Source organism: Manacus candei, unplaced genomic scaffold, assembly GCF_025592945.1.
Source record: "Manacus candei isolate 608988 ecotype Guabito, Panama unplaced genomic scaffold, ASM2559294v1 h1tg000169l, whole genome shotgun sequence".
NCBI classification, from domain to species: Eukaryota; Metazoa; Chordata; class Aves; order Passeriformes; family Pipridae; genus Manacus; species Manacus candei.
This window is the reverse complement of record NW_026138217.1, coordinates 604463-628755: the sequence shown is the minus strand read 5'-3', so window position 1 is coordinate 628755 and position 24293 is coordinate 604463. Positions and strand designations below refer to the sequence as shown.

The 24293-nt window shown below is 46.8% G+C and overlaps 1 protein-coding gene across 3 annotated transcripts in view; it reads left to right on the top strand.

Moving 5' to 3' along the window:
* The first annotated feature begins 7839 nt into the window (after window positions 1-7839).
* IFFO2 (intermediate filament family orphan 2) overlaps window positions 7840-24293 on the top strand; it is a 38257-nt gene continuing 21803 nt past the window's right edge. For all 3 annotated transcript variants that reach the window (XM_051773431.1, XM_051773430.1, XM_051773429.1), the window contains exon 1: window positions 7840-8696. In XM_051773431.1, the coding sequence (XP_051629391.1) occupies window positions 7843-8696 (854 nt within the window). In that variant the 5' untranslated portion in view covers window positions 7840-7842. The remainder of the gene's footprint in view (window positions 8697-24293) is intronic.

Here is a 24293-nt window from a genome sequence, read left to right as displayed (position 1 = left end):
AATGTCCCAACAGGCTTTGCCAGCCTGGCCCATTCCAACTCCCCAGCAGGAATAACCCTCTGGCCATGAGCCTCCGGCGGCCAACCCATGTCTGCTTTGGCAGTAAAGCAAATATCCTGGAGAATTCCCTCCCTGCCTCAGCTTTCCCTTTTGGACCAGCCCTGTTTCCATTTCAGGGAGTTATTCCTTATCGGTTTATACTCCATGGAGCTCAAGGACTGGATGAGACATTCTCCAAGCAAATGAGCATCAGAAATGAGTACAGAAAGCACCAAGTCCAGGTTCCTGAAATAAATTCACAATAATTATTTAATTATTAAATTCCAGGGGCAATCACCCTGCCAGCCCAAGGAGCAGCTTTCCCAGCACATCCAGCACATCCTAGGACCCAAGAGACCTCTCATGGTCCGTGTGGCTTATTTAGGAGCCACCCGAGATAGGAAAATCAAGATTGGCCTCGACTTGTTTGCTGCACTTTGCTGGACCATGTTCTCACCCGAGCAGGGATGATTCACACCTCACGTGTAAGGAATCAAGGGTACAGGAAAAAACTCACTGTGCAGCTCCTAAGGAATCAAGGATACAGGGATACAGCTCATAAGGACTGCTGGTAAAGGGGCTTGGGTCAATTAAGTACGAAATCACTTTAGGGACGTCCCCCCAGTACATGAACTTGTTGGGAGAAAGCAGCTGCAACCACCTGATCCTCCAGGAATAGTTACTCCCTTATTTCCAAGAGGGAAAAAAAATAATTATTAAACCCCTGTTTGTAGATTGTTTTAGCCAGAATTGGTCCCGTGTGTTCACACTGACAGCTCAGCTCAGGGAGGAACCAGCTCCATCCCTTTTATCCAAACCCCGCATTTCAGCAAGGATCCCTCTCCCCCTCCCCGTGGCCAGTAAGAAGAGATGCTTTTTGTTTAAAATTATTTTTAAAATGGTGCAAATGACATGTTGAGGGGAAGCCTTTGTGCTGTGTTTTAACCCCAGGCAGGTTGGGGTCCTCCAGGCATTGCCTTCCCAAAAGACAGCATCCCCATCCCAAATGGGAAGCTTTCAGGGTGTGTGAGGCGCTCTTGTCTGTTGCCTCTGGAAAGATTTTGTTTATTTTCACAGAGCTTATTAATTTTTTTAGAGCAGGATCATCCCGTGCTCACAGCTGTTCCTACATCCCGGCTCTGTTGCTGCAGGTCCCAGAATTGGAGTGGGAATTACAACCTCTCTCTTGCCCTGCAGTGATTTTCCCCTTCATCCCATCCCACCATCGTCACAGATCCAGGAGGAATCAGACACATTCCCTGCTGCCTGATTCCCACAGCCAGGTGCTGCAGAGCTCACCTGCTCCTTTCTACACCCCCTGGGAGCATCAGGCACCTCACGATGGATTTCCCACTCCAAAAAGCAGGGCTTTCTTTCAGAGAAGGTGTCACCACCCGACACTCCTTGGCCTGACTCAGCCTGGCCCTTTCCCTTGTGAAATACGAACCACCTGTAGGTGAATCACTGCCTGAGCTGTGGGAGAACACCAGCCAAACCTGGTGCAACCCTCCAGTGAATCCTCAGTGATCCACAAATGGCCCTGGAGCTGCAGGAGAAATGGGGTTGATGCAGAGAGCCCAGATCTGCTTTTTGACCTGCAGCAATTAACCCTGACCTGCTCCATGGGGGGAATATACTGATTTTTTTTGCTCCTGGGGAAGCAGGATAACACTCTCCCTACAGCCCTTCTCCAGTGGGGAAGGTGTGAGATATAGAAAAGGGCAAATATTAAGCAGAAATTGGAAAATTAAGCTGTTTGTGGTTTAAGCTCAGCTTTGATGTATGAAGAGAGGCTGAGCTTTAAAAAAAAAAGGAATATGAGGAACATCGTGTTCAATCTTGGCTGCTCTTGACTTGAGAGCAATGTTGGGTCCAACATCTTTCCCATCTCTCCCTGTCATGGGGACATGGTGGGACTGGAGAAGGAGTAAAGGAGATGTTCTAATGTGGGACAGGAGGTAGAGGGCAGGGCAGCCAGGGATACCCACTCCTTAAAGGGCTGTTAGGCTCCAGTCATTGAGATGTGAGATCTTTACCATAATGATAATAGCCCAATAATTACTGTTATTCATAACAATAATCCCGTTCATTCTTTCCCAAGTGTTGTGCCAACAGGACCTCAGTCACCCTCAGCACGTGCCCTGGGGTAAGTGGGTGCTGTCCCCAGCCCGAGATGAGGGAAAGGCTCAAGATGCTCCTGTGGAGGCTGAAATCCTCTGGGGCTTGAACACAAATTACAGCCCTGGGCAGAAATGACAGCCAAAAGCAGCACCCAGGGACTGATTAAATCTCATTTTCAGCCCTGAGGGGTGTTTGGGATGTTGTCTCTAGTTATCTCTTGTGTTGGTGTTGGCCACACCACCCAAATATCCATGTTTGGGACACCCCACAAGCCCTTCTCTGAGTGTTTAATCCCTGCAGCTTCTCCCAGGCTGCCTTTTTTTAAATCTTATTTAATGAGCAAATAGGAGTGCGTTGTAAACCCAGCAGCATCCTTTAATTATTCCTAATATTTGATGGCAACAAGCTAATTTCTCAGTGATGACATCAAATACTAAAGGCACATTTCCCAAGTGCCAGGTCATTCCTATTTCTCTTCCCTCAGTCCCTGTTTTGCTGCTCTCAGCAGTTCAGATGTAACGAGCTCAGGAAGGTGTTCACCAGCCCAGGGCTCCATCACAGGTTGGGAACCACTGAAAACTGGGCACTGGGCTCCACCCGAGCACCTCTCCCTCAGAATCACCCCAGGACATTGGGAAATCCAACTCCCACACCTTCGGCTCCTTGACTCACTTCGCTGACACCAAGTTTTCCTGCAGCCACCACGAGCACCCCTCCAGTTCAGGGGGGGAAGCCTGAGTGCTCCATGGTGTGATATCCACTGCACAGGGCAGATCCTGCTGTCCCATACTGCTGGAGAAGGAGGGGAGGCAGGAAATACTGGTCCAAGGAGTGGGATGCCAGGAGGAAACCCAGAGGGTGCCCACTCCAGCCACACCCAGTGCTCCCATCACCAGCTCCCACAGGGAAGCTCTTCTTCATTGTGCCCTGCAAAACCTGTCAGGCTGAAAACCCCACAGTGCAAGGAAGGAAAATAATTAGCTAATGGCTTCTGGAAGAGAGATTTAGATAGGGAGCTAACAGTAAATCCCAATTCAACTTACCCCTCTTCAGTGCTCTGAGCTTTGGATGCTGCTCAACCCAGCACAGGCTGCAAATCTAGGGGAAGAACAAGAAAGAAATCATCTATTCTATTAATTTAAAAGTTGTTCTGCATTTAAATTAATCGGGTCAGGGTCCACCTGCTTGCTGAACAATTGGGGGATTGAAACTGCGCTTGGGCATGCCCAGATCAGCGATGCAGCATCCTGCAATTATCCTGGATGAGCTGCCAGAGTGATCCCTCCCTCCTAAGACACACCTGCAGCGACCTGTACAGGCCCAGAGAGGCATATTTGCTGCTCTACTCAATACAGATGCAAATGTTTGGTTACTAGGGAAGCAATGAGTCGCCACAGTCTCCAAGGAAATGCTCCGGCGGCGTCTCAGCCGCTCTGCCCGCAGATGCTCCGCTCGGCACCTTAATCTCTTGCTGCATCTCTGCCTCCTCAGTTCACCCACCTTTTGGGGTTGCACCTGGTGCAGAAGCTTGTCTTTCCAAAATATTTACACCTCTCCATGGAGAAGATCAGCCCCAGTCCAGGTGAGAGGGAGGTGCTGAAAATAAGCCAGCCTGGGACCATTCCAAATTCTCTGCTCGTGGGCTGAGGGCACATGGAGCTCTTTGCCCGTGCATGAGCAGCATTTCTCTCTGTGTCTGAATTCTACTTTGTGGTGCTGATGCCCATAAAACCCCCAAATGTGGCCAAACGATGTTTTTGTGACCGGAGCAAACGAATAAACCTGCAGTGGGAGAAGGTGCTGGGTTTAAGCTGCAGCTCCTCTTTTGCCATGAGCTGGTAGAACTAATAGAAAATATACTGGGGGCCAAACCACCATTTTAGGAGGAGAAACCTCCTTTAAAGGCAACAAGGAACCTGCAGGGAGGAAACCTGCTGGGTTTGTAGCTGTGATGTAACTCATCCCTCCCACATTGTTGACGGTAGCCAACCTGCCAAATACTTTCTGTTTTCACAATGTTACACTGTGACCAATGCAATTCTCGGCAGGATCCAAAGGCTTCGCTTACAGGGTTGGGAACAACCACCGTGGTGACTAACCCAGCCCTTTCCCCAGCAAGTGACACCTGGAGATGGGCACAGCCTTTGTGTCCTGGTGCTGAGGCGGGGTCTGAATCACGCGAGGCATCGCCGGGGCAGCCACCGAATTCCTGCCCCTCTTCCCTTGTTCCCGCGCAGGGCACAGGCTGCCAGGGATGGTTTCTGCTCCCAGTGCTGGTGCAAGCATAGGAGTGTGTGGGGAAAAGGGGCTGGTGGAGTTGGAAATGCTTTGCTGGCCAAAAATGCAGCCGGGATGTGACAGGACTCGGTGCAGCAACTCCTGAGCTGCCAATGCCATCATCTCACTGGTGCCTGTGCACCATCCTATGGGGCTGGGTTACAAACCAACCATTTTGGGGGTGGAACTATTAAAAATACTGCTTGTTTCAGCAGCCTGGTTTGCTCAAACACTCTTACTCGGGCAGGCAGGATGTGGTGGAGGGAGAGCCCCGGGGGTGCGACACGAGTCCCAGTTTCACCACTGGAGGTTGTTACATGGCAGCCTCAGGAAGAAGCTGCTTCTTGTTCCTGCTGAGCCCAGGGTGGATAAATCTCCCTTTTCCATCTCTGAGGTCAGTGAGGTGCTGGCTTGGGCAGTTGCTGCAGTCCAAGGGATGAGGGAGGGGTGTGAGAAAATCAGAACCGAGCAGGACTCCACGAGGTGATTGAGTGGGTCATTCTCGAGGACTGGGGAGTTTTATGGATGTTAAGCCAAAGGATTTTTCCTTGTTTGTTTTAGAGGGAGGTTTATTCAAACACATAAAACTTAACTCTGTGGTGATGCACGTTGGCCCAGGAGCATCATCTCCTGGCTGCCACTCAGCACAGTGTGGGGGTGCTGGGGATGCTGCTGGGTTTGGTTTGGTTTGGCTTGGCTTGGCTTGGCTGAAAAATGGTTACTTTACTAAGGAAACAAGAATTTTCCATGACAGCCAGGCTTAAAAAGCGTCAATGGATATAACCAAACCCAGGAAAATTAGTATTAAAAAACCTTAAGCAGGTGCATAGAGCAGCCCTGAAATGGTTGCTGAGAGTTGGGAGTGAAGGATGCTGCCAAAGCAAAGGTAAAATGAGTGTAAAATCAAATCCAAGGATCCAGATTCCTCACGCCCTGCTCCAGCCCATTTTTGGGTAGAGCAACTGCAAGCAAAAATACACCCAGTATGTTATTATTATCAGCATCACTGGGGTGGTCACTTATTTAATTGCTGGATAGTTCCTGCATTCAGAAATAGCCCCATTTCCCATCCCTTTTCCTCCCTGTCCAAGTGGGAAGGGGCTAATCGGTGCTTAATTATTTATATCTGCAATTGGCAGGCAGTGAAGAGCTTTCCATGGCAGGAATTGGAGGAATCCCTACAGGAATGTCCCCAACTGCCACAGGGTATCCCATGGACAGTGGCTGCTTGGCATGGGGTTGGTGGTAGCAGGTCAGATCCAGGGCTGCCTGAGCCCTCGTGGAACAGGGACTTCCATTTCTCCCAGTCTGAGTTCAACTAATTGCTGTGATTAATTCAGGATGATTCACTTTCAGGGGCTGGGATGGAACCTCACCCTGGTGGTGGAGCAGGAGATGCTGGTGGTGACCGTGGGCATCTCGGAGATGAGCCAAATCCCATCAGGAAAAGATTCATTGATTTAACAACCTCTGGATGGGGTGTTGGTAGATCCATCCTCACCATCTGGTGATGGGCAAGGAGGGATCATGGGAAGCATCATCTCACCAGAAAGGTACGAAAGCCTTCATCAGCTGCTTTATCATTCCCTCTGATGTTTTCCTGCTTCCTTAAGGGAAAAAAAAAATCTCTTGTTGTTCAACAGGATTTTCCTACCTGTTGGCTGAAATCACCCAGCTCCTTCCAGCACCACCTGCTAGGGAAGATGCCAGGTGTCTGAAAACAGGGAAATCCATGAAATCTCAGGATGGTTTGTGTTGGAAGGGACCTTAAACCCCATCTTGTTCCATCCCCTGCCACAGGTGGAACCTTCCACTAAACCAGGTTACTCTAAGCCCCATCCAACCTGGCCTGGAAATGACCCAGATCTGGCAGAAACCTGCTCTTGGTTGGCTGCTGCCCCAATGAGACCCCTCGTATTGGCAGGTTTAGTCAATTCTCACATTTTCCAAGGATTTCTGTGGATCTGCAGGGTGGTACAAGCCACGGAAACATTTCCCATTGAGCTGCAAGGTTTTTTATTTAAAACTGACTCTATTTGATGCACTGAGGACACCCACGACCAGCACCCACAGCCCTGCCCTCACAACCCAGGCATCAAGAGCTTTTCCTCAGCACTGAACACAAGTTCCAGTCACCACAAGGTGAGGCTGAAGTGGTTTGTGCTCAGGGAGAGATAATCTTTCAGGTGTTTCTTTGAGTCACCCTTTTAATAAAGCACCTCCACCCAGCACATTTTTTTTTTTTCCAGGAGATGCTGCTGGGAAAACACAGGTTTGTAACACATTAACAGAGCCCTTTGAAGAGCCTTTGGTTTCAGTGCTGAGCCTGGCTGGGGGTGCTGATGGTGTTTCAGCAAGTGGGTGCTGCTGCCTGTGGAGTCAAATATAAATATTGCCTGGCAAACCTCATGTTTTTATTTCAAAAATGGATTGAATTATTATTACTACATCTTTACAGCAGTGTTACTGAGAGCTTTCCGTGGACCTCGCATCATTCCATGCGTGGCAGCACAGTGGAGGAATCACATCATTCAATTAAACAATATCCTTTGATTGCCCAGTGGGCCAGAGGTCCAGGAGCAGCAGTTGGGAAACACTCGTTCAATAACTCAATTATTACAGTACCAGCATTGTTATTTAGCACTTAGGCAGGGCTCTGCTTTGGGATAACAAAATTCACCCTTATAATTTAATCTGATCTGAACTAATTGTAGAACCATAGAATGTTATGGGGTTGGAAAGGACCTTAAAGATCATCTATTGCCACCCCCCTGCCATAGGCAGGGACACCTTCCACTAGCCCAGGTTGCTCAAGGTCTTATCTAACCCAGCCTTGGACACTTCCAGGGATGGGGCAGCCACAGCTTCTCAGGGCAGCCTGTGCCAGGGCCTTGCCACCCTCACAGGGAAGAATTTCTTCCTAATATCCAACCTAAGTTTCCCCTCTTTCTATTTGTACCCATTACCCCTTGTCCTGCCACTCCAGTTCCTGACAATGGGTCCCTCTATGGCTTTCCTGTGGCCTCAGCAGACACTGGAAGGTGCTGTGAGGTCTCCACACAACCTTCCCTTCCCCAGGCTGAACAGCCCCAACTTTCCCAGCCTGTTTCCATCGGGGGTTAGTAAGGGATTAATAATAAGGTGGTTTCCCAGAGAGCCAAAAGCAGGGATGCAAGGCCAGGGGCCTTTATCCCATTTATTGCACATTTGCCAATTGATCCGGGAGCACACCGAGGGCTGTGGAGCGCGTTGGACCCGATTACCCCCAAAAACCAGCGCCCTCCCCGCCCTGGGGACACGCGGAGGGACCCGCGCGCGGCTGCGGCACCGCGGGGAGGCGGGGCCTGCAGAGGGGGCGGGGTTATGCAAATAACGCAGTCCTGTACGGACTGATGGGGCGTGGCCATGGAAATAGGAGACCTGATATGGAAATGTGGGCGTGGTTATGCAAATCAGAGGGGCCGCGGGCGGGGCGCGGCCCCGGCGCGGGGGGGGCGGGGCCGCGCCGGTGTCCGCTCAGAGCCCGGGCAGCGGCGGCGGCCGCGGCAGCGACGGGAGGCACCGGCAGCGCCTCGCTCGTCCCTCGCCGCCTCCATCGCCTCCTTCTTCATCGCCGCCCTCTCCATCCCCTCCGCCACCGCTCCCTCCGCCATGAACTCGCTGCTGTTCGGGGAGATGGCCCGCGCCTTCTCCCCCGCCGCCGCCGCCTCTTCCTCGTCCTCCTGCCCGCTGGGCCCCGGCGGCGGCGGCCCCGCGGCGGCCGGCGGGGGCCCCCCGGTCACGGCCGCGCTGCGGAACGACCTGGGCTCCAACATCCACCTGCTGAAGGGGCTGAACGTGCGGTTCCGCTGCTTCCTGGCCAAGGTGCACGAGCTGGAGCGGCGCAACCGGCTGCTGGAGAAGCAGCTGGCGGCCCAGCAGAGCGAGCGCGACCGGCGGCTGCGCTACAAGACCTTCTCCCGGGACCAGGCGGTGCAGACGGACGGCGGGACCCCCCCGCTGCTGCTGCCGCCGCCCGGCCCCGGGCACGGCGCGCTGCCCTCGCCGCCGCACTACGGGCGCCTGCCCGGCACCATCTGGAGCTACACCCAGGTCCGCCGCACCGGGGGCGGCGGCTTGGAGACCGTGCAGGGCCCCGGCGTGTCCTGGATCCACCCGGACGGGGTCGGGGTGCAGATCGACACCATCACCCCCGAGATCCGCGCCCTCTACAACGTGCTGGCCAAAGTCAAGCGGGAGCGCGACGAGTACAAGAGAAAGTGAGCGATGGGGAGAGGAGGGGGAGCGATGCGGGATATCCGTGCCTGCACTGCGGGGAAACGGGGCATCCTTCCCTAGGAGCGTTTGGGGGGGAGCCTTGGGGACGTGGGGACAGCGCTCCCCCCTCCCCAGGGCTCCCTCCCTCCCTCCCGAGAGAGGCTTGTCCTCAGTGGGGGTCGAGCCTCATGTTGGCACTCAAAAAACCGTAGGATCCGTCCCTGGGAGGATGGAGAGCCTGACTGGGGTTGAGCCTCATGTTGGCACCCAGGAAACTGTAGGATCCATCCCTGGGGGGGATGGAGAGCCTTGGTTTTAAAAGGAGCATTGCCAGCTTAACTTAAAAAAAAACCTGGAGAAAGGAAATAATCTCTTATTAATATTGCATTGCATAGTTACTGCTAAATTTAGCTCAGTGTCGTTTTCTGGTCCGATTACTCCAGTAGTCAATTTTTTTTTTGTGCCAGCTCCCCGAAATTAGCTCAGTGCTGCAATATTTGGGTTGCAAATACTGCAGGGGAGGGTTTGCACTCCCAAGATGTGCCTCGGAATTAGCCAAAACAAAAGCCTTTGTAAGCCCTGGAGGTCCCTCTTGGCCTGTGGGCAGCCCTTGGGTTCTGATGGTGTTCTCCCTCACCCTCGGTGATGGATAAGGTTCCTTTGGATTGCTGGATTTTAGCCGTGGCAGAGATGGAGGCCAGAGGGAAAAAAAAAACTAGCTGCGGTTCTGCAGGGATATTCCTGCATTGTCTGACGAGCAGGCCCTTTGGGGCCGAGTTTGGGCATATTTAGCCTTAAAATGCATTTCCTCCTCTCTTAGCCGTGTTTTTTTCCTGCAGAACACACTGAATCTGTTGTTCCTTCCCTGGAGGCAGCCGGCATTCCCGGCTCCTGGGCTGTGCAGCGCGGCTGGGTTCCTTCTGTCCGGGGTGACAGACTGCAGTGAGCTCCTGCACACCTCGGTTCACGGCAGCTTTTGTAACACACCTCCCTGCTGAAAGAACTCGGCTCAGAGACGTTCTCTAGCCAGGTTTAGTGGTGATTTGTGGCCTGTAAAGTGCTGTCTCCTTTCAGTGCATCTCCTTAGAGCTTGTGTGCCCTGATTGCTCCATGGCTGGAACTGCTGAGGGGGATGGAAAGCAGCAGTTGGCCTCTGTTTTCCAGCCTGGGCTTGTGGGTGCCATCGTGGCAAGGGGTTGTTTTTGTTTTTCTGGTTGGTGCCAGGGAGATGGGAGTTGTGACGCCAGAGGAAGTTGTGCTGGATGGTGGCTTGGTTAAAGGAGATACGTGTGGGCTGTGTCACCAAAAGTTGGGAATACTTCTTTTTAACGGCTCCATGATTTATTTCTGCTTCTGGGTGAAAAGGAGACTTTTGGGGCTTCAGGTTCAGTCTTTCTACTGATATATAGTTGATTTTTCTGCTTTTACTTGCTTGTGTAAAGCAAATTTTCACCCCAGTCTGTGTTCCTGCACACTCAGGGATTGCACAAACCGAATAAACTCAGTGGAGCGGAGAGGAACCTCAAATCTTATTCTTGCTACCCTCCTACCCCTGAAACAGGTTTTTCTCTTGAAAATAAAATGTGGTGAACACATATTAGCACGTATCACATCAGTGATGTATTTTATGGATGTTCATTACTTTGTAATTGGAATGATTATTCCCTTGTTCTGTGACCTTCAGTCCCACATGGACATCACATTCTTTTTTGGGGGGATTGGCTCTTTCATCTGGGGCCTTGAGCACACTTAGGGAGCAATACTGTGCTGTTTAAATTCCCTTCTGGCACTCAGAGTGGATTAACCAATTCCATTGAATTTCCATGAGCTCATGGGGTGTTGCAGTGTTCGTCGGCAGCCCTGCAGACATTGGGATTGGGTTTGTTTGTGCAGGGCAGGGATTCTCTGCCCTGGCACATTTGTGTGTCTCTACCTGTGTATAAATACGCACTTTAGGGTTCCCTTATCTTGCTGTGATCTCTTTGATGCTCAAGTTTTATTTAGGGAACTGAGCTCCAGGTGGAAAAGAAGCTTTGTGCCCATCTTCTGCTGGGGCTGTTGGGGCTTGCAGAGAGTTGGGCGCGTGCACAAGTTCTCAGCACAGGTGGGTGACCAAGAAAATAACTATTTATTGCTTAATTTGGGAACAAGCAAAATCCGCAGCCTTTTTGGAGCAACCAGGCCAAGGACCCACCAACCCCACATCCAGGGGTGCTTAAGCAGATAGTGATAATTACATTGATTTCTTAAAGCAGTGGAGGCTTTTCCCCCTTTCTGGGGTGACCACTTGATTAAGGAGGTCAGGGCTAGCAAATGTTTCTGGTTTGAAATATTTGGCCACTAGGCAGGTGAAATTCTGCCTGTGCAATTTTTGGGCTTTGTTCGGGGAAAATACATTCAACTCCTTTGTTCCATTCCCCAAGATAATTGTTGTTGGACATCCTAACACAAGGAACCGGAGTTCTGAGGTCTAGGCAGTAGTAGAGTGCACAGTCAGTCAAGCACATAGATCATATTTTACCCAGGCTTGTGCTTGTACCTGAAGTAAAATGTTCCCTCTAAGGAGCCCTATTTCAGACCAAAACTGCTTTTTCTTCCCCCCCCCCGATGGTGTTATTTTACTGAAATGGTGTATAAATTTGAATCTTTTTCTACTTAACATGTTGTATAATCTCATATTTTTTAGTCATGATTGTGATTTTACACTGGGGGTTATGATTTCAGCTGGGGGAATGAGCAACTGGAAGAGTTTTGTAGGGAAAATGAAGCTTAATTTTCTTTAGTTTTTGTTCAAACTGCTGGTATTTAGAAGAGCTTTTCATCATAGATGTGATTCCAAATCAGATAATTTTATAGTTTATCAGATCTTTTGTAACATTTTATCTATTACTACCCTTTTAACAAGAAAAGATCAAATTGTCTTTTTGTAAATTTGCACTTCTGCAGTCAAACCAGCTCAATAAAAAAATACTTTCAGGGACAGTTGACTGAAAATGGAGGAAAGTGTCAGATTTTTTAATTTGAAACATGCAGGTGAAATGTTTTTTTTTTTCCAGACAGAATAAAAATAATAATCAACTGTTCTGGTTCACCTCCTCTGAGGTGAGATGGAACAACTGGGGGGGGGTTTATATGAGCAGTGTTGCAATCTTGGATCTCTGTATCCCTCTGTCCATGGGGAACCACAGGAGGATAAACAGGTTTAAGTGTGTGACCCTGTGAGGGATTTGAGGTTACTGTTCAGGTTATTTAGAGGGAAAATGTGGGATCTGAGGGGCAGTTGGGGTGTGAAACCAGCCCAACCCTTTGTTGTATTACTGCCTGTCCCTGTAACATGTTTTTTGAGAGCTTTGTTCAGGTTTTATGGAGCTGAGAGGCCTCAGCACCTCAACTGGCAGGTGCTGGGGAGGGTCCACCTGAGAGCTGAACTGGGAAGGGGAGAACAAATGGGATTTTCCCCCCTGTTTAGTTAAATCCTGTTGCTGATCAAGGCTGAAGTGCTGCTGAAGGCACAAGGAATGTGTCAGGGGGTGAGCCAGGACACCCCAGACCCGGCTCCTTCAGGTGAGGTGTCCCCCCTTCCACCTGGAGACCTCCCTGGAAGTATCCAAGCAGATCCCTGGAAGATCCCAGCTCATCCCTGTGTGTTGTGACAGTGGAGATGCTGCTGTGTGTGGCCGGCCCAGCTGCTGACTTGGTGAAATCCTTCTGCAGTCATTCCCTGCTTTTTTTTTTTCCCTCTGAGCTGCAGGAAGGCAGAGCTGCCTGTGCAGAGCTCCACTCTCAGCACTTGAATAGATTTGTATATTATGGTTTCACAATTATTCTTAATTGCTGCAGATATTGTGTCTGCCAGATGTTGGTTGTCTTTTCCAGCACGGGCTTAACCGTTACTAAGAGCTGAACTGGAAATAATTGTTTTACCTCAGGATGGTATTTCATTTGCAAGATTAATAAAGTCCACTTGAAGAAGAGATTATCTTAAATTTGCTGCAGCTGGAAAGGACAAAGATTATCATTGTCAAAGGCAGAGAGCGTCAAAACTCACTGGAGCTCGTTTTTTTAGAGAAGGGAACTTAATAAAAATGTGCTTAAGATAAGCCCTGGAGGAATGTCTGAAAACTTCTAAGGCTAAGATATCAGTGGTAACAAGATGCAAATGTTACACATAGACCCAATAAAACCCAAATAATTTCTTCATCCCTCTGGAGGAATGTACCCAGTGTGGCAGACTGTCCCTGCCCCAATTGGTCACAGAGCTGTCTCTGCATAAAGCCACACTTAGATATCAATTTAATTCTGCTATTTCTGCTTTTCTTTTTATGTTTTAGAGGGATAATTACATTTCAATGTGGCTTTTTGCTGAAAATTACTATTTTTTACAGCTTCCAGAACAGCCACTCAGCCTGGTCTGGGGGATTTTTGGCTCCCCCTTACAAGATGTGAAGTTTGATATTAAATGCTCACTCTGGTGAAACCTGAGACTCAGGCTTGAAAAGCCCTTTTTTCAGAGGACGTCTGTTTTCACTGTGGAGAAGGGATAAAATTGTCTAATGTGAAAAAACTTGGCTGTATAACACAAATATCCAATTATAATTGTTGGTTGGAAAGTGGTACTGGTTGGAGCTGTGCAAATTAAGCACCGTAAGAATAACGTTACCTTAAATAATACCATCTTTCCTTCTCCAAGGCTGCTGCAAAGACACATGTGCGTGTACACGGGTATGTGGAGCACCCTAACAAATCTCAGGTTTAGTGATTTTTTTTCGATGGCTGGAAACTGGAACTTCTGGGTTGTAGTAACGGAGGAGAAGTTTTGGAAGGAGAGGAAAATGTTTGCCTTTGATCCTGCTTTCTACTGGGGCTGTACTTTAAGTAGATAAATCCCTGTGTGTGCCTTAAACTGGTTTGTAAGGGGAGCGACCAGGGAGGGCTGAGATTGTTAGGAATGATTTGAAGTAACTGTCTTAGCTCTGCAAGTTATTCTGAGCTTTATCTTTGCTCTGAATTCTAATTAAAATAGTGAATTTGTAGATGAACTGGAAGAAAAACCACCCCCTTGTGTTGTGGTTGAGTTTCAGAGAAACTTGGGCCAGAACTTGCTGAGTTCTTCAAGAAAAAGCTTCCTCTGCTGCAAGAGAACCACAGGGCTTCCTCTGTGTGTTTTGAACTTACCTTTGGGTTCCTTCCATGACTCACCCTGGGAAACTTTGGGCTTTCTGAAGGCAAAAACCCCAGATTTTCAGAGCACAGCGTTACATTGAGTAGGTCTGGGAGCAAAACCCCTGTGATAGCTCTGATCTTAAGCTCAAATAATCTCCCCAGACCCTTGCAATTTAGGGCTGAGGTGAAAACAAACACAGAAACAAGTTATTTCCAGCTCTTCGTCATGGATAATCATGGGCTTTTGGAGCAGGATTGGAGCTAAAGAGAGCCCTGAACCCACCTATGGCTCAGCAGCTGCTTTTTTGTGGTTCAGGGTTTGTGGTGATGATCTGCCAGGTCTCAGTTTGGCTTCCTGCATCTGCTTTTCTCTGACGAAATTTACTTTTATTTTTAAATTTTGCTAGAAATATTCACAGATTGTTGTTTTTTACAAGGAACCTCGAGGCTCCCTTCCCACCTGGGATATTCTGATTAAAATCTCCATTTTAATGTTTAAACCCAGCTTCTTTTGTTTCTACGTGAAAGGAGGAGATTTTTTCCACTTTCTTTAAGTTTAAAAGCTGAACAGTGTGTGTCTGTACGTTGTTCAGTGTAACTGAAACTCTTCTTTAGCCTCGTGACCTTGTTTCAAGAACTCTGAAGTGATAAGTAAGGAGCAATAATGAAAGGTAACAAATGATAGGAAATGTTAGGAAAAATGGGTCAAGATTGCTTGGGAAACAAGGCACAGGGAAATCATGGAATCAGACTGATTTGGGTTGGAAGGGACCTTAAAGATGATCCAGCTCTACCGTCTGCCATGGGCAGGGACACCTCCCACTAGCCCAGGTTGCTCCAAGCCCCATCCAACCTGGCCCTGGACACTTCCAGGGATCCAGGGGCAGCCACAGGTTCTCTGGGCAACCTGTGCCAGGGCCTGCCCACCCTCCCAGGGAAGGATTCCTTCCCAATATCCCACCTAAACCTATTCTTCTAATGCACAGCTGTGTTTTTAAACCAGTTTTCGGACTCTGCCCTGCTCTGCCCCACCACACACATGGCTTCTGCAGGGGGTTTGCTTCATTTTCTGTCTCCAGTTTCATTTTGTATCAGTGTTTCAGTGCTCTCCAGCTGCTTTCCTGTGCTGTGTTATCTTGATCATGTTTTTCTTAAATTTCTAAGCATTCTGTTCTTGCGTCTGAAGGGAAGGAACTTGCCTCCACTTTATGATATATTTGGAATAAGGGGCAGAAACACGATGACTTTAATATGGCGATAGCCTGGGCACACTGAGGGCTTTTTGAATTTCAGGTACCTTGTTAAAAGGCTTTGATTTGGGTCTGTCTTTGCTCACAGCGACAGGACAAGAGGAAACAGCCTCGAGTTGCATCAGAAGAGGTTTAGACTGGATATTTGGAAAATTCCTTCATGGGAAGGGTGGTCAGACACTTGAACAGGCTGCCCAGGGCAGTGGTGGAGTCCCCATCTCTGGAAGTGGGGCGGGGGGAACAGGATTTAGGTGCCTGTGCCTGCTGCTGATGGAGGAGTCATTTAGGAGGGTGGGATTTGGTTTTGATGATGAAGAAATAAGTGTTTCCTAATCCCTGATGTCACCTGGTCTAGAAACAGTTCTTATCAGATCATTCTGCTTCAAATTAAACTTGAAAAAAGCTCAGGTGATCTGCTGGGGTGTTAGCAGAGGCCATGCTGGATGCTTTGTGGGAATTATGGAGATTCAATGACTTCTTCTAGTGCTGTGGCAGAAAGTGGCAACTGGGAGACATGTATTTTACCACAAATGGGTTACCAAGGTGATTAGTTTCAAAAACCTTTTAAAAAATTAAATTGTTAGCTGTTGTTTACAAGACTTAAACTGTGTGGGAATCTTTTGTGTGTTGTGTTTGCTGTGAGTGGTGTCAATCCATTTACAAAAATGACTCTGGATCTCCTTCTGTAACAGAAAATCAAGAGGGCTGGGAGTGAATGGTGCTCTGTGCCCATTTAGGACAAGTCCTGCTTGTTAGTGACACAGGACATGGACCAGTGACAGTGTCACTGTGTGAATCACAGATGATGTGATTCCTGCAGCCCTTTTGTTCCAGCATCTCCACACGAACTCATCTCCATGTGACTCGCTGGGGACTGGGCTCCATTTGGAAGCAGCTTGCTGGACTTGATGTGTCCCAAAACGTTGTTAATTTGAATCCTCATCCAAGGAGATTTTGGGACTGAATGGAGTCACGTCAGCTTTCTGTGTCATGGCTTCAAAAATAGGCCCAGTGCTGCTCGTTCTCTCTGGAGACATGTTCACTTGTCCCTTTTTTTGGCTTTTTCTGCCCAGAAAGCAAGAACATTCATTGTTTTAGAGAAGGACTCGAACTGGGTGGGATCAAAAGCTTGATCACTGCTGTAGTATTGGAGCTCAGAGTTTAACCTTCAATCGATGCTCATTTCAGTGTGTTTATTGTGAATTTGCACTGAAATTCAATAGAAACCAAGACTTGATGCTACAGCCTGTGCCTAAATTCCATGTAACTTCCCAAATCTCTTGGTGCTGTGGACAAACCATTTAAGATTTCCCAATCTTAAGCTTACCTGGGAGCAGGTAAACTTGAGCTGAAGCTCTGTATTATCTGCTTATGGGGACACAGGGCTACCACAGCCTCACAAACCCAGTTTTATTTGCTGTGAAAGGTTTGGGGGTTGTGTGTGTCCCAGGACTGGGTGGAAAACATGACAGCTCAGAGATCCTGGACTTCTTCATGTGGGCAAGAAAAGTTGTTAATTTGCAGTGGCTCATTAAGCCAGAGGAAGGGATGATGAAGGAAGCCGTGAGGTACAGCAGGACTGGATCCCCCTTTCCCTTAAATACAGTGTTTAGTCCATGCGGTGACTCAGGCTGGAATTTGAGATCAAAGGGATCCTGGCTCAGTATTTATTCCAAATCAGTGGTTCCAATGGAAAATCTATTTCTGCCTGTGGATTCTTACAGATAAAATTTGTCTCTGAGGGGAGAAAATAGAACTGTGCATTTTTTTTTTTTAAATGCAGCTCTCTTTTACACAGAGAACAGAATTTAAATTTATCAGGCCCATGTCAGTTCAATCATTAGAAGCCAAGCCCTGACAAGTCAAATCTAGTTAAAAAGAAGACTAGGTATTGGTGTAAATTTACATAATTCTATAAATTGGCAAGGGCACATTAATATTGAACCATAATGGGAAATGTTTTAATATTAATGTTTAATATTTCAAACAGCTGTTGTCATTGAAACTGCTACAGGAAAATCCCCCTCTTGCAGGCAGAAACTAAATCTTTATTTTCCCCTCTAAACTTTTCCATAAGGCACTGACCATATGGTGAAGCATTGGGCAGTCTGGATTCTTTTTCCAACTCTTCTATTAAATTTTTTCCCCAGATGACTATTCCAGAATCACCTTCCTTTTGGCTGTTTGTCATCCACACAATTTTGAAACCATTCTTTTTTTTTTTTTTCTCCCTTTTTTATTGTTTTGTTTAAGGAAAAGGAGGGGGGAAAAAAGCACTTCGGAACTCCTTAATGTCCTGGAAAATGTTTTCCCACTAATCTGTATTCTTAGCTACTGGCTGTCAGTGGGAGATCAGCTTTTCTTGTTAAAGGGACAAAGTGACCATGGGAATGACGTCCCACGTGCAGAGAGGCTGTGGAGTGTTGTATCCCCTTGGGAATGGCCGTGATTCCCATGGTGAAACTGCCCTGAAGGACAGCGAGCTCTGCTGGGCCTGTTCTGCAAATAAACCCATTTTCCTTCCTTTTTCTCTTCCCTTCTGGGCATCAGATCCTTCTCTCCATTAATATGCAATGCAGGCAGGCTCTTCCCTGTTCAGTTTTGATGGCTGGAGGGAATTTTCTGTCTTATTATTTACTGATTCCTTTTAAGGTAGGTGGGAGCCTCACCCAGGACAGACCCTTAGCTGTGGGTGCTGAGGGACTGAGCTGCTGTTGTTTTGTTTCAGCCCTGAAAGAAGTGTCACCCTATTTCCTTTTCCTTTTCCAGTGTTCAGTGAAGCATTAATTGCTGTTTGATCTTTCTCCTATAAAATTCCCAGTGAGATACAACTCTAGGCCTGGGGGCAGGGATTTAGCCCCGTGGTGAGCTCTGATTTAGGGGGGGGTTTAGGTCCATGACTCAGCTTAATTCTCCTGTAATTGTATGGCAGCTGAATGAGGTCACTGTCTCAGTCACTATGGTCCTTTTCCCTGGCCCTTTGCTATGAGGGAAGGCTGAAAGAATTAGGATTGTTCAGCCTGGAGAAGAGAAGGATTTGGAGTGACCTAATTGTGGCCTCCCAGTACCTGAAGGAGCCGACAGGCAAGACTGAGAGGTAGTATTTATTTACAAGGGCCTGGAGTGACAGGACAAGGGAATGGCTTCCCACTGACAGAGAGTAGGGTTGGATGAGATATTGGGAAGAAATTCCTCCCTGTGAGGGTGGTTTGGCCCTGGCACAGGGTGCCCAGGGAAGCTGTGGCTGTCCCATCCCTGGAAGTGTCCAAGGCCAGGTTGGACGGGGCTTGGAGCAACCTGGGCTGGTGGAAGGTGTCCCTGCCCATGGCAGGGGGTGGAATGGGATGGGCTTTAAGGTCCCTTCCAACCCAAGCCATTCTGGGTTAACCACGTTTGCCCCAGAACTCTCTGCTGTCCATCCCTTCCCCTCCACACATATCCCAGGGTTGTCACTGCTCTCACTGTTTATACCCCCCAGCTACTAAAAATCAAGTACTAAACAATTTTGTTCTTGGAAACAGAGCAAAAAACAACTATTACATTTGTGTGAATTTCAAACTGTTTTGCCTTTGTACAAGTATTTAAAAATGCCTAATGTTGGATGTTATATCCCAGCTGTCATGTTTATTAATTCTCTTCCATCTAAATGGCAGGGTGCTGTGGCTTAATGATAGTTCTCTAAGGCTGGTCACCATAATTAAGTAGGAATACTAAACTTTATTAATCTGCCCATTGTACAAGAGGTAATTAAAACAGTTTAAACAGAACATTCTTCTATTTGTTGAAGGCCCATGTGAAGAGTGTTGTGTGTTCCTCAGGTGTTGTCGGAGCCCTTGAAGAGCAGTTTATTTCTTACTCGTTGTTAGTACTTGTGTTCTTACAATCCTGACACTGCACTTAAATATATTTACCTTTGAAAAGGTAATAAAACTCTTAAAATGCAGATACAAGAATGGATCTAGAGGAGCACTGTTAGGAGTTCTGTGTGTTCCTCAAGTGTTGTCGGAGCCCTTGAAGAGCAGTTTATTTCTTTTTTTATTACTTGTGTTCTTACAGTCCTGACACCACACATGAGAAGTACAGTTAAATATATGTACATTTGCAAAGGTAATAAAGCTCCTGAAATGTAGATATTGGATCTATAAGAGCACTATTAGAAGTGCTGTGTGTTCCCTCCAGTGTCCTCAGAGCCCTCAAACAACAGTTTGTTTATTTTGTTGTCAGAATCTTGACACTACACATAAAAGGTGCCCTTAAATATATTTACTTTTACAAAGGTAATAAAACTCTTAAAATGTTGATGAGATAATGGATATATAGGAGCACTGTTGGGAGACTTTGATACCTACTGGATGTGTACTCCACCTGTCCTCCTGACTCCTGAGGGCAGATAAGCATTATCTTTTTTTAATAAAAAGCTTATTTGATCTTTAGTAGCTTCAGTAAAAGTATTTAGTATTGGGGCAGAGATTAAGGTGACTAACTCTTTGGTTTGAGTTTGAATGACTTAAGCTCTCAGTTTTGAGGCTGGTTCTTAAAGGATATGGAAGAAGAGGGAGGGCAGAGGAGATACAGCTAAAGACAAGGAGAACAGGGAACACTTCAACTGCAACTTGCAATTATTTTTGCCATTTCAGGCTGAAGAACTGCAGAAGTGAATGAAAATGGTGCTGTAATAAATTCCAGCTGGATCTCGGGTTCCTTTGCAAAGAAGAGTAATCCTGATCTCTTATCACTTGGTCTTATCAGAGCCTTTGAGAATTCATCATGGCCAGGCTTCGCGAACGAACATTTGGGAAGGGCTCTCCCCACGTTTGTCGCAAGCGCGTTGGTGGCTGAAAAGGCCAATACAAGACAGGCATGTCCGGTTGCAGAAGGCACAGCAGAAAGACTCCTTAGGTGGTAAATTCTGCAAGACACGGTTCTTTCTGTGTTGTCTTTTCTCCTCAAGGGTGATCCTGCATGCTTTCTCAAAGGCATCAGCAGCGTTATAGATGGGGTGTCTCCAGGCCTCCCGATCGGAGGCCAGAGTAGACCAGTTCTGGTGATCAGTATGGCCAAGGCTGAGATGTTGTTTTGGGGAGTCCTTGTATCTCCTCTTCGGGGCTCCTCTCTTGTGGCAGCCGGTGGCAAGTTCACCATAAAGCAGGATCTTAGGGAGGAGGTGGTTGGTCCTTCATCCTGGAGACGTGCCTGCCCAGCACAGCTGCGTTCTCAGTAACATGGCCTGAATACTTGTGACTGCTGCTTGCTCTAGAACAGATGGATTGGTCACATCATCTGACCAGTGGATGTTTAGGACTGAATGGAGACAGCGTTGATGGAAGCGTTCCAGGAGTCGCAGGTGGTGTCTGTAGATGACCCCTGATTCAGATCCGTATAGGAGAGTAGACAACACTATGGCTTTGTAAACACTGATCTTGGTGCTTTTCTTCAGGTGTTTATTTCGCCAAACCTTTGAGAATTACTGAGGTGATAACAGCAGTGGTTACAGCACAGCTGGGAAGGAAGGGCTATATACAGAAAGCATTTACTCATGAAATCAGTGAGTAAATAAAGGCGTTTTATGAGAGAAGATGTTAAACACCAGTGTTTTGAACTTGGTGCAGGTTCCATTCTAACAGCTAAGTTTAGCAAGTCTACGTTTAATTACACAGTTCAGCATTTATTTACAGAATGGATCAGTTTTCCTGGAATGGATCAGTGTTTCCCTGAAATGGGTGATTTACCTCATTACTGAAATGAGAGAAGATGGGAGTATCTCTTGGACAGGAGGTGGGGTCCATGTGTTGGTGGGTGACAGTAACTGTTGGAAATGGTGCTGTCTTGGGTTATTTTGTGCTGTGACAATGATGTATTTCTTTTTCTTTTAAGGTCACCAGGGAGCTCAAATGCAGCATGTGCCATTTCAGGTGTATCCCTGAAAGCAATCCTTCAGGAAGGCCATCAGTGGAACTGGATTTTTTTTCAGTTGTGGGAATCAGGCAGAGCCTTGGTTTGCTCAGTGACCCCGAGCTCACTGTGCAAACCTCTCCTCACAAGGGTCCTACCTGGGGATCCTCTGGGGAAACTTCCCTTGGACTCACAGACTCAATATGAGTTTACATTTCAGTTCCAGAGAATCCCTGCTCCACCTGGAGAGCAGGAGAGCCCTAGTGCAGCACTCACAACACCCAGGGCTCCCTTTTCATAACACACTGCCCTGAAGTCACAAGGCAGTTGTAAAAAGAAATAATCCTCACCCTACATGGGAAAACTTTCCTGTAGTTACAAGCCTGGTGGATGATTCCTTAGAGCTGTGATGTAAGAATATTCCATGGAGTCACAAGCTGAGATAATGCACTATTTTAACTTGGCAGCCTCTACCAGGACATTCATGAGAGCTTTCATTAGGTGTTTATAGGAAAGAGAAAGGAAAAACATGCCACAGAAGTTTGCCTGGACTTTCCGACAGCTTAGCCTTAGATCTTATTATGGCTTTAAATCTCTCCTGGAACTACTTGTCTCCTCAGCTGCCAGAATTTTGGCCAAGTGTCTGCCTGGTGCTGAGAGGCCTCGGCAGCAGGAGGTGTGAGATTACAAGTGAAATGTAGTTCACCCTAAAAATACAAATGGATTTTTAAAACAGTGATGGTGAACATTAGAGCACACTTTTATATCATGTTTTTTAAGTGGCTGCAAGGCCAGAACTACATAGAATTGTTCTCCTTTGTACTACAGGTGTTCTTGATTATAAGTTGATTTCCAATCTGGTTTATTGTGTACTTTCTTTCTCTTATTCTTTTTCCTCTTGCACAAGAACCTTCCTCCATACTGATGGTTTTATCAGCTCTGGAAGTCTCTCCTGTGTTCTGGGATGATTAAAAAAAAAAAAACCAACAAAAAACTCCCCACAAAGTAAAACAGAAAAAAGAACTGAGAGTTCAAGGTAAAAAAAAAAAAAAAAAAGGAAAAGTGAGGGAAGAGGGGAAATTTTTTTGTGGAAAAATATGGATTCTTCTTGTGTTGCTTAAAAACTTGAGGAAAAACCTTGCAAATCAGCTCAAGTCTCATGTTCTGGATTTTATCTCGAAGTGATGAAGTTCTTGGGGTTCTTGGCCTCAGAAACAAGTCCTGCCAGATTCTGGTGTGGTTCTGGGTGCTGGTAATACCTTCATTGGCCTGTTTGATTTTTTTAATGGCTATTTTATATTGCTCTAAAATGAATGTGCTGAAATGGAGGTGAAGGACTAAGAGTTTGAAGGGAGTGTGCTGGGAGAGGATAAGCAGGATGGGACCCCCTGCTTTGGAAATCACAGTGTATCAAGGCCAGTTAAATTTTTAGCTTGGAAAATGGGAAAGTCATATTTGATGGAGAGCTGCAAAGAGCTTTTATTTATTGCAAATATTTGCTTAACACTACCTAATGTGGATTTTTCCGAAAGTCCTCATGTTATTAGTCTTGCATCTTAGCAAACTATTAAAACTGTATCGAAGGCTGGAATAATTGAGTTTTTTGTTGGTTTTATTTAATTTTTAAAAATTTATTTACTTTTTTTATTCTACTTTTTTTCTTTTAAGCTTCAGCTTCTGGGCCAGGCACGCTGGCTCCTATCTCCTGCCGTTGAAATATATTTGATTAAATGAAGAGCATGAGGCAATTCTGAAGTTTCCCTAAACAATGGCTGGATTTTGCTGGGATTGCTCTGTGACTCAGTTATAATAATCCCTTTCCATTGTGCAGTTTCATTGCTGTACTGGAGTTTTGTTGGGAACTCCCTTATAAACAAACCAACTTCCAATTTGCAGGAGATGCTTCTCCTCGCTCCGTTCTGTGCCGCCACAGCCTGTATTTATTCCAGTAATGATGTGGATGCTGGAGATGAGCTGTCCAAAGGAATCACATGGCTTTACTGGGACACTGGGATAATGACACTCTGTGTTCCCCAGCCCAGCCTCCCCTTTGTCTGCTCAGGGGCTCTGAAGCTTGTTTTGACCTTTTCAGTGCAGGAAAACAACAATCCTACAAGTTTCTCACGTTAGCACTTGGACCAAAAAAATTGGAGATGATGAATAGCCTGTGCAAGTGAAATGAGATTTAAAAGCACTAGATGGGCTTCTGCTTCCTGCCCTGCTATTGCAAAGAAAGAATACTTCAAGATATCCAACTTCTGCTTCTCATTTGTTCAGAGATGCTGAACATGTCTATAATGAAATTTAACCCCCCTCCATTCCACAGGTGGGAAGATAAACATAAAGCTGTTTCTCAGGCTGGTTTTTGGATTTTCTGGGAAACTTAAAAAAAATATTGACTTAAATCAGTCCTTTTCTTTAGGCTCACAGTCCTTCACCTTAAGTTTTATAGGTCGATGATCTTAGAGATCTTTTCCAGCCTTATTGATTCTATAGCATCTGTTGCTGCATTTTGATAATATTTTCTTCAAAGAGAGTGGTCATTAGTGAGTTTATTCAGCTGAATTTCCCAGCAGTTTCATATATTTGCCTGTGCCACAGTGTTAGGGCAAAACACCTGAACGCACATTGTACTAAATACCATAAAATTGCAGCTTTTCCATAGGCAGAGCTGCAAAAGAAATGTAAATAAATGTCTATACATGCTGAGCTGTCATTGATGCAGGAGGTTTGTAGTCCTCATGTTTGCTAGAGATTCCCTTACATGGGAATTCAGTATTTGATAATTAACTCGTAGCCAGCAGCACTCCCAGCAATGTAATCCTGTGCTTTTCGGATTACCTGTTTCCAAATGAGGCAGAGTAATTACTTTATCTGCACTTGTGACAACAGTTTTACAGGAATGGGATGTTCTTTGGGGCTGTTCCCTGAGCTGTGCCCTCAGTTTTCTCGTGCAGGCCTGGAGGAGAGCTCTGCGTACCCCTTAGTGGTAAAGGAGATAAAGAGTTGATGTGTTAATGTGGAAAAATGAGTGCGGAGCTGCTGTTCTGTAGAAAGCACTTTGGTCAGACAGCAAGGACTTGTCTGTGAGCTGAAAATGAGAGTGTGGCACAGGGACTGCTGGTCCGGGCTTTAGAAAAATGGGATTCCTTCCCAATTTTACTAGTTCCTGGAGTTCTAGTGGAACTTCCCCCTGCTTGCATGATGGGGGTTGGAATGAGAAGGTCTTTAAGGCCCTTCCAACCCAAATTGTTCTGTGATTCTCCGTTCCCTCTTTGTTTTCTAATTTTGCCA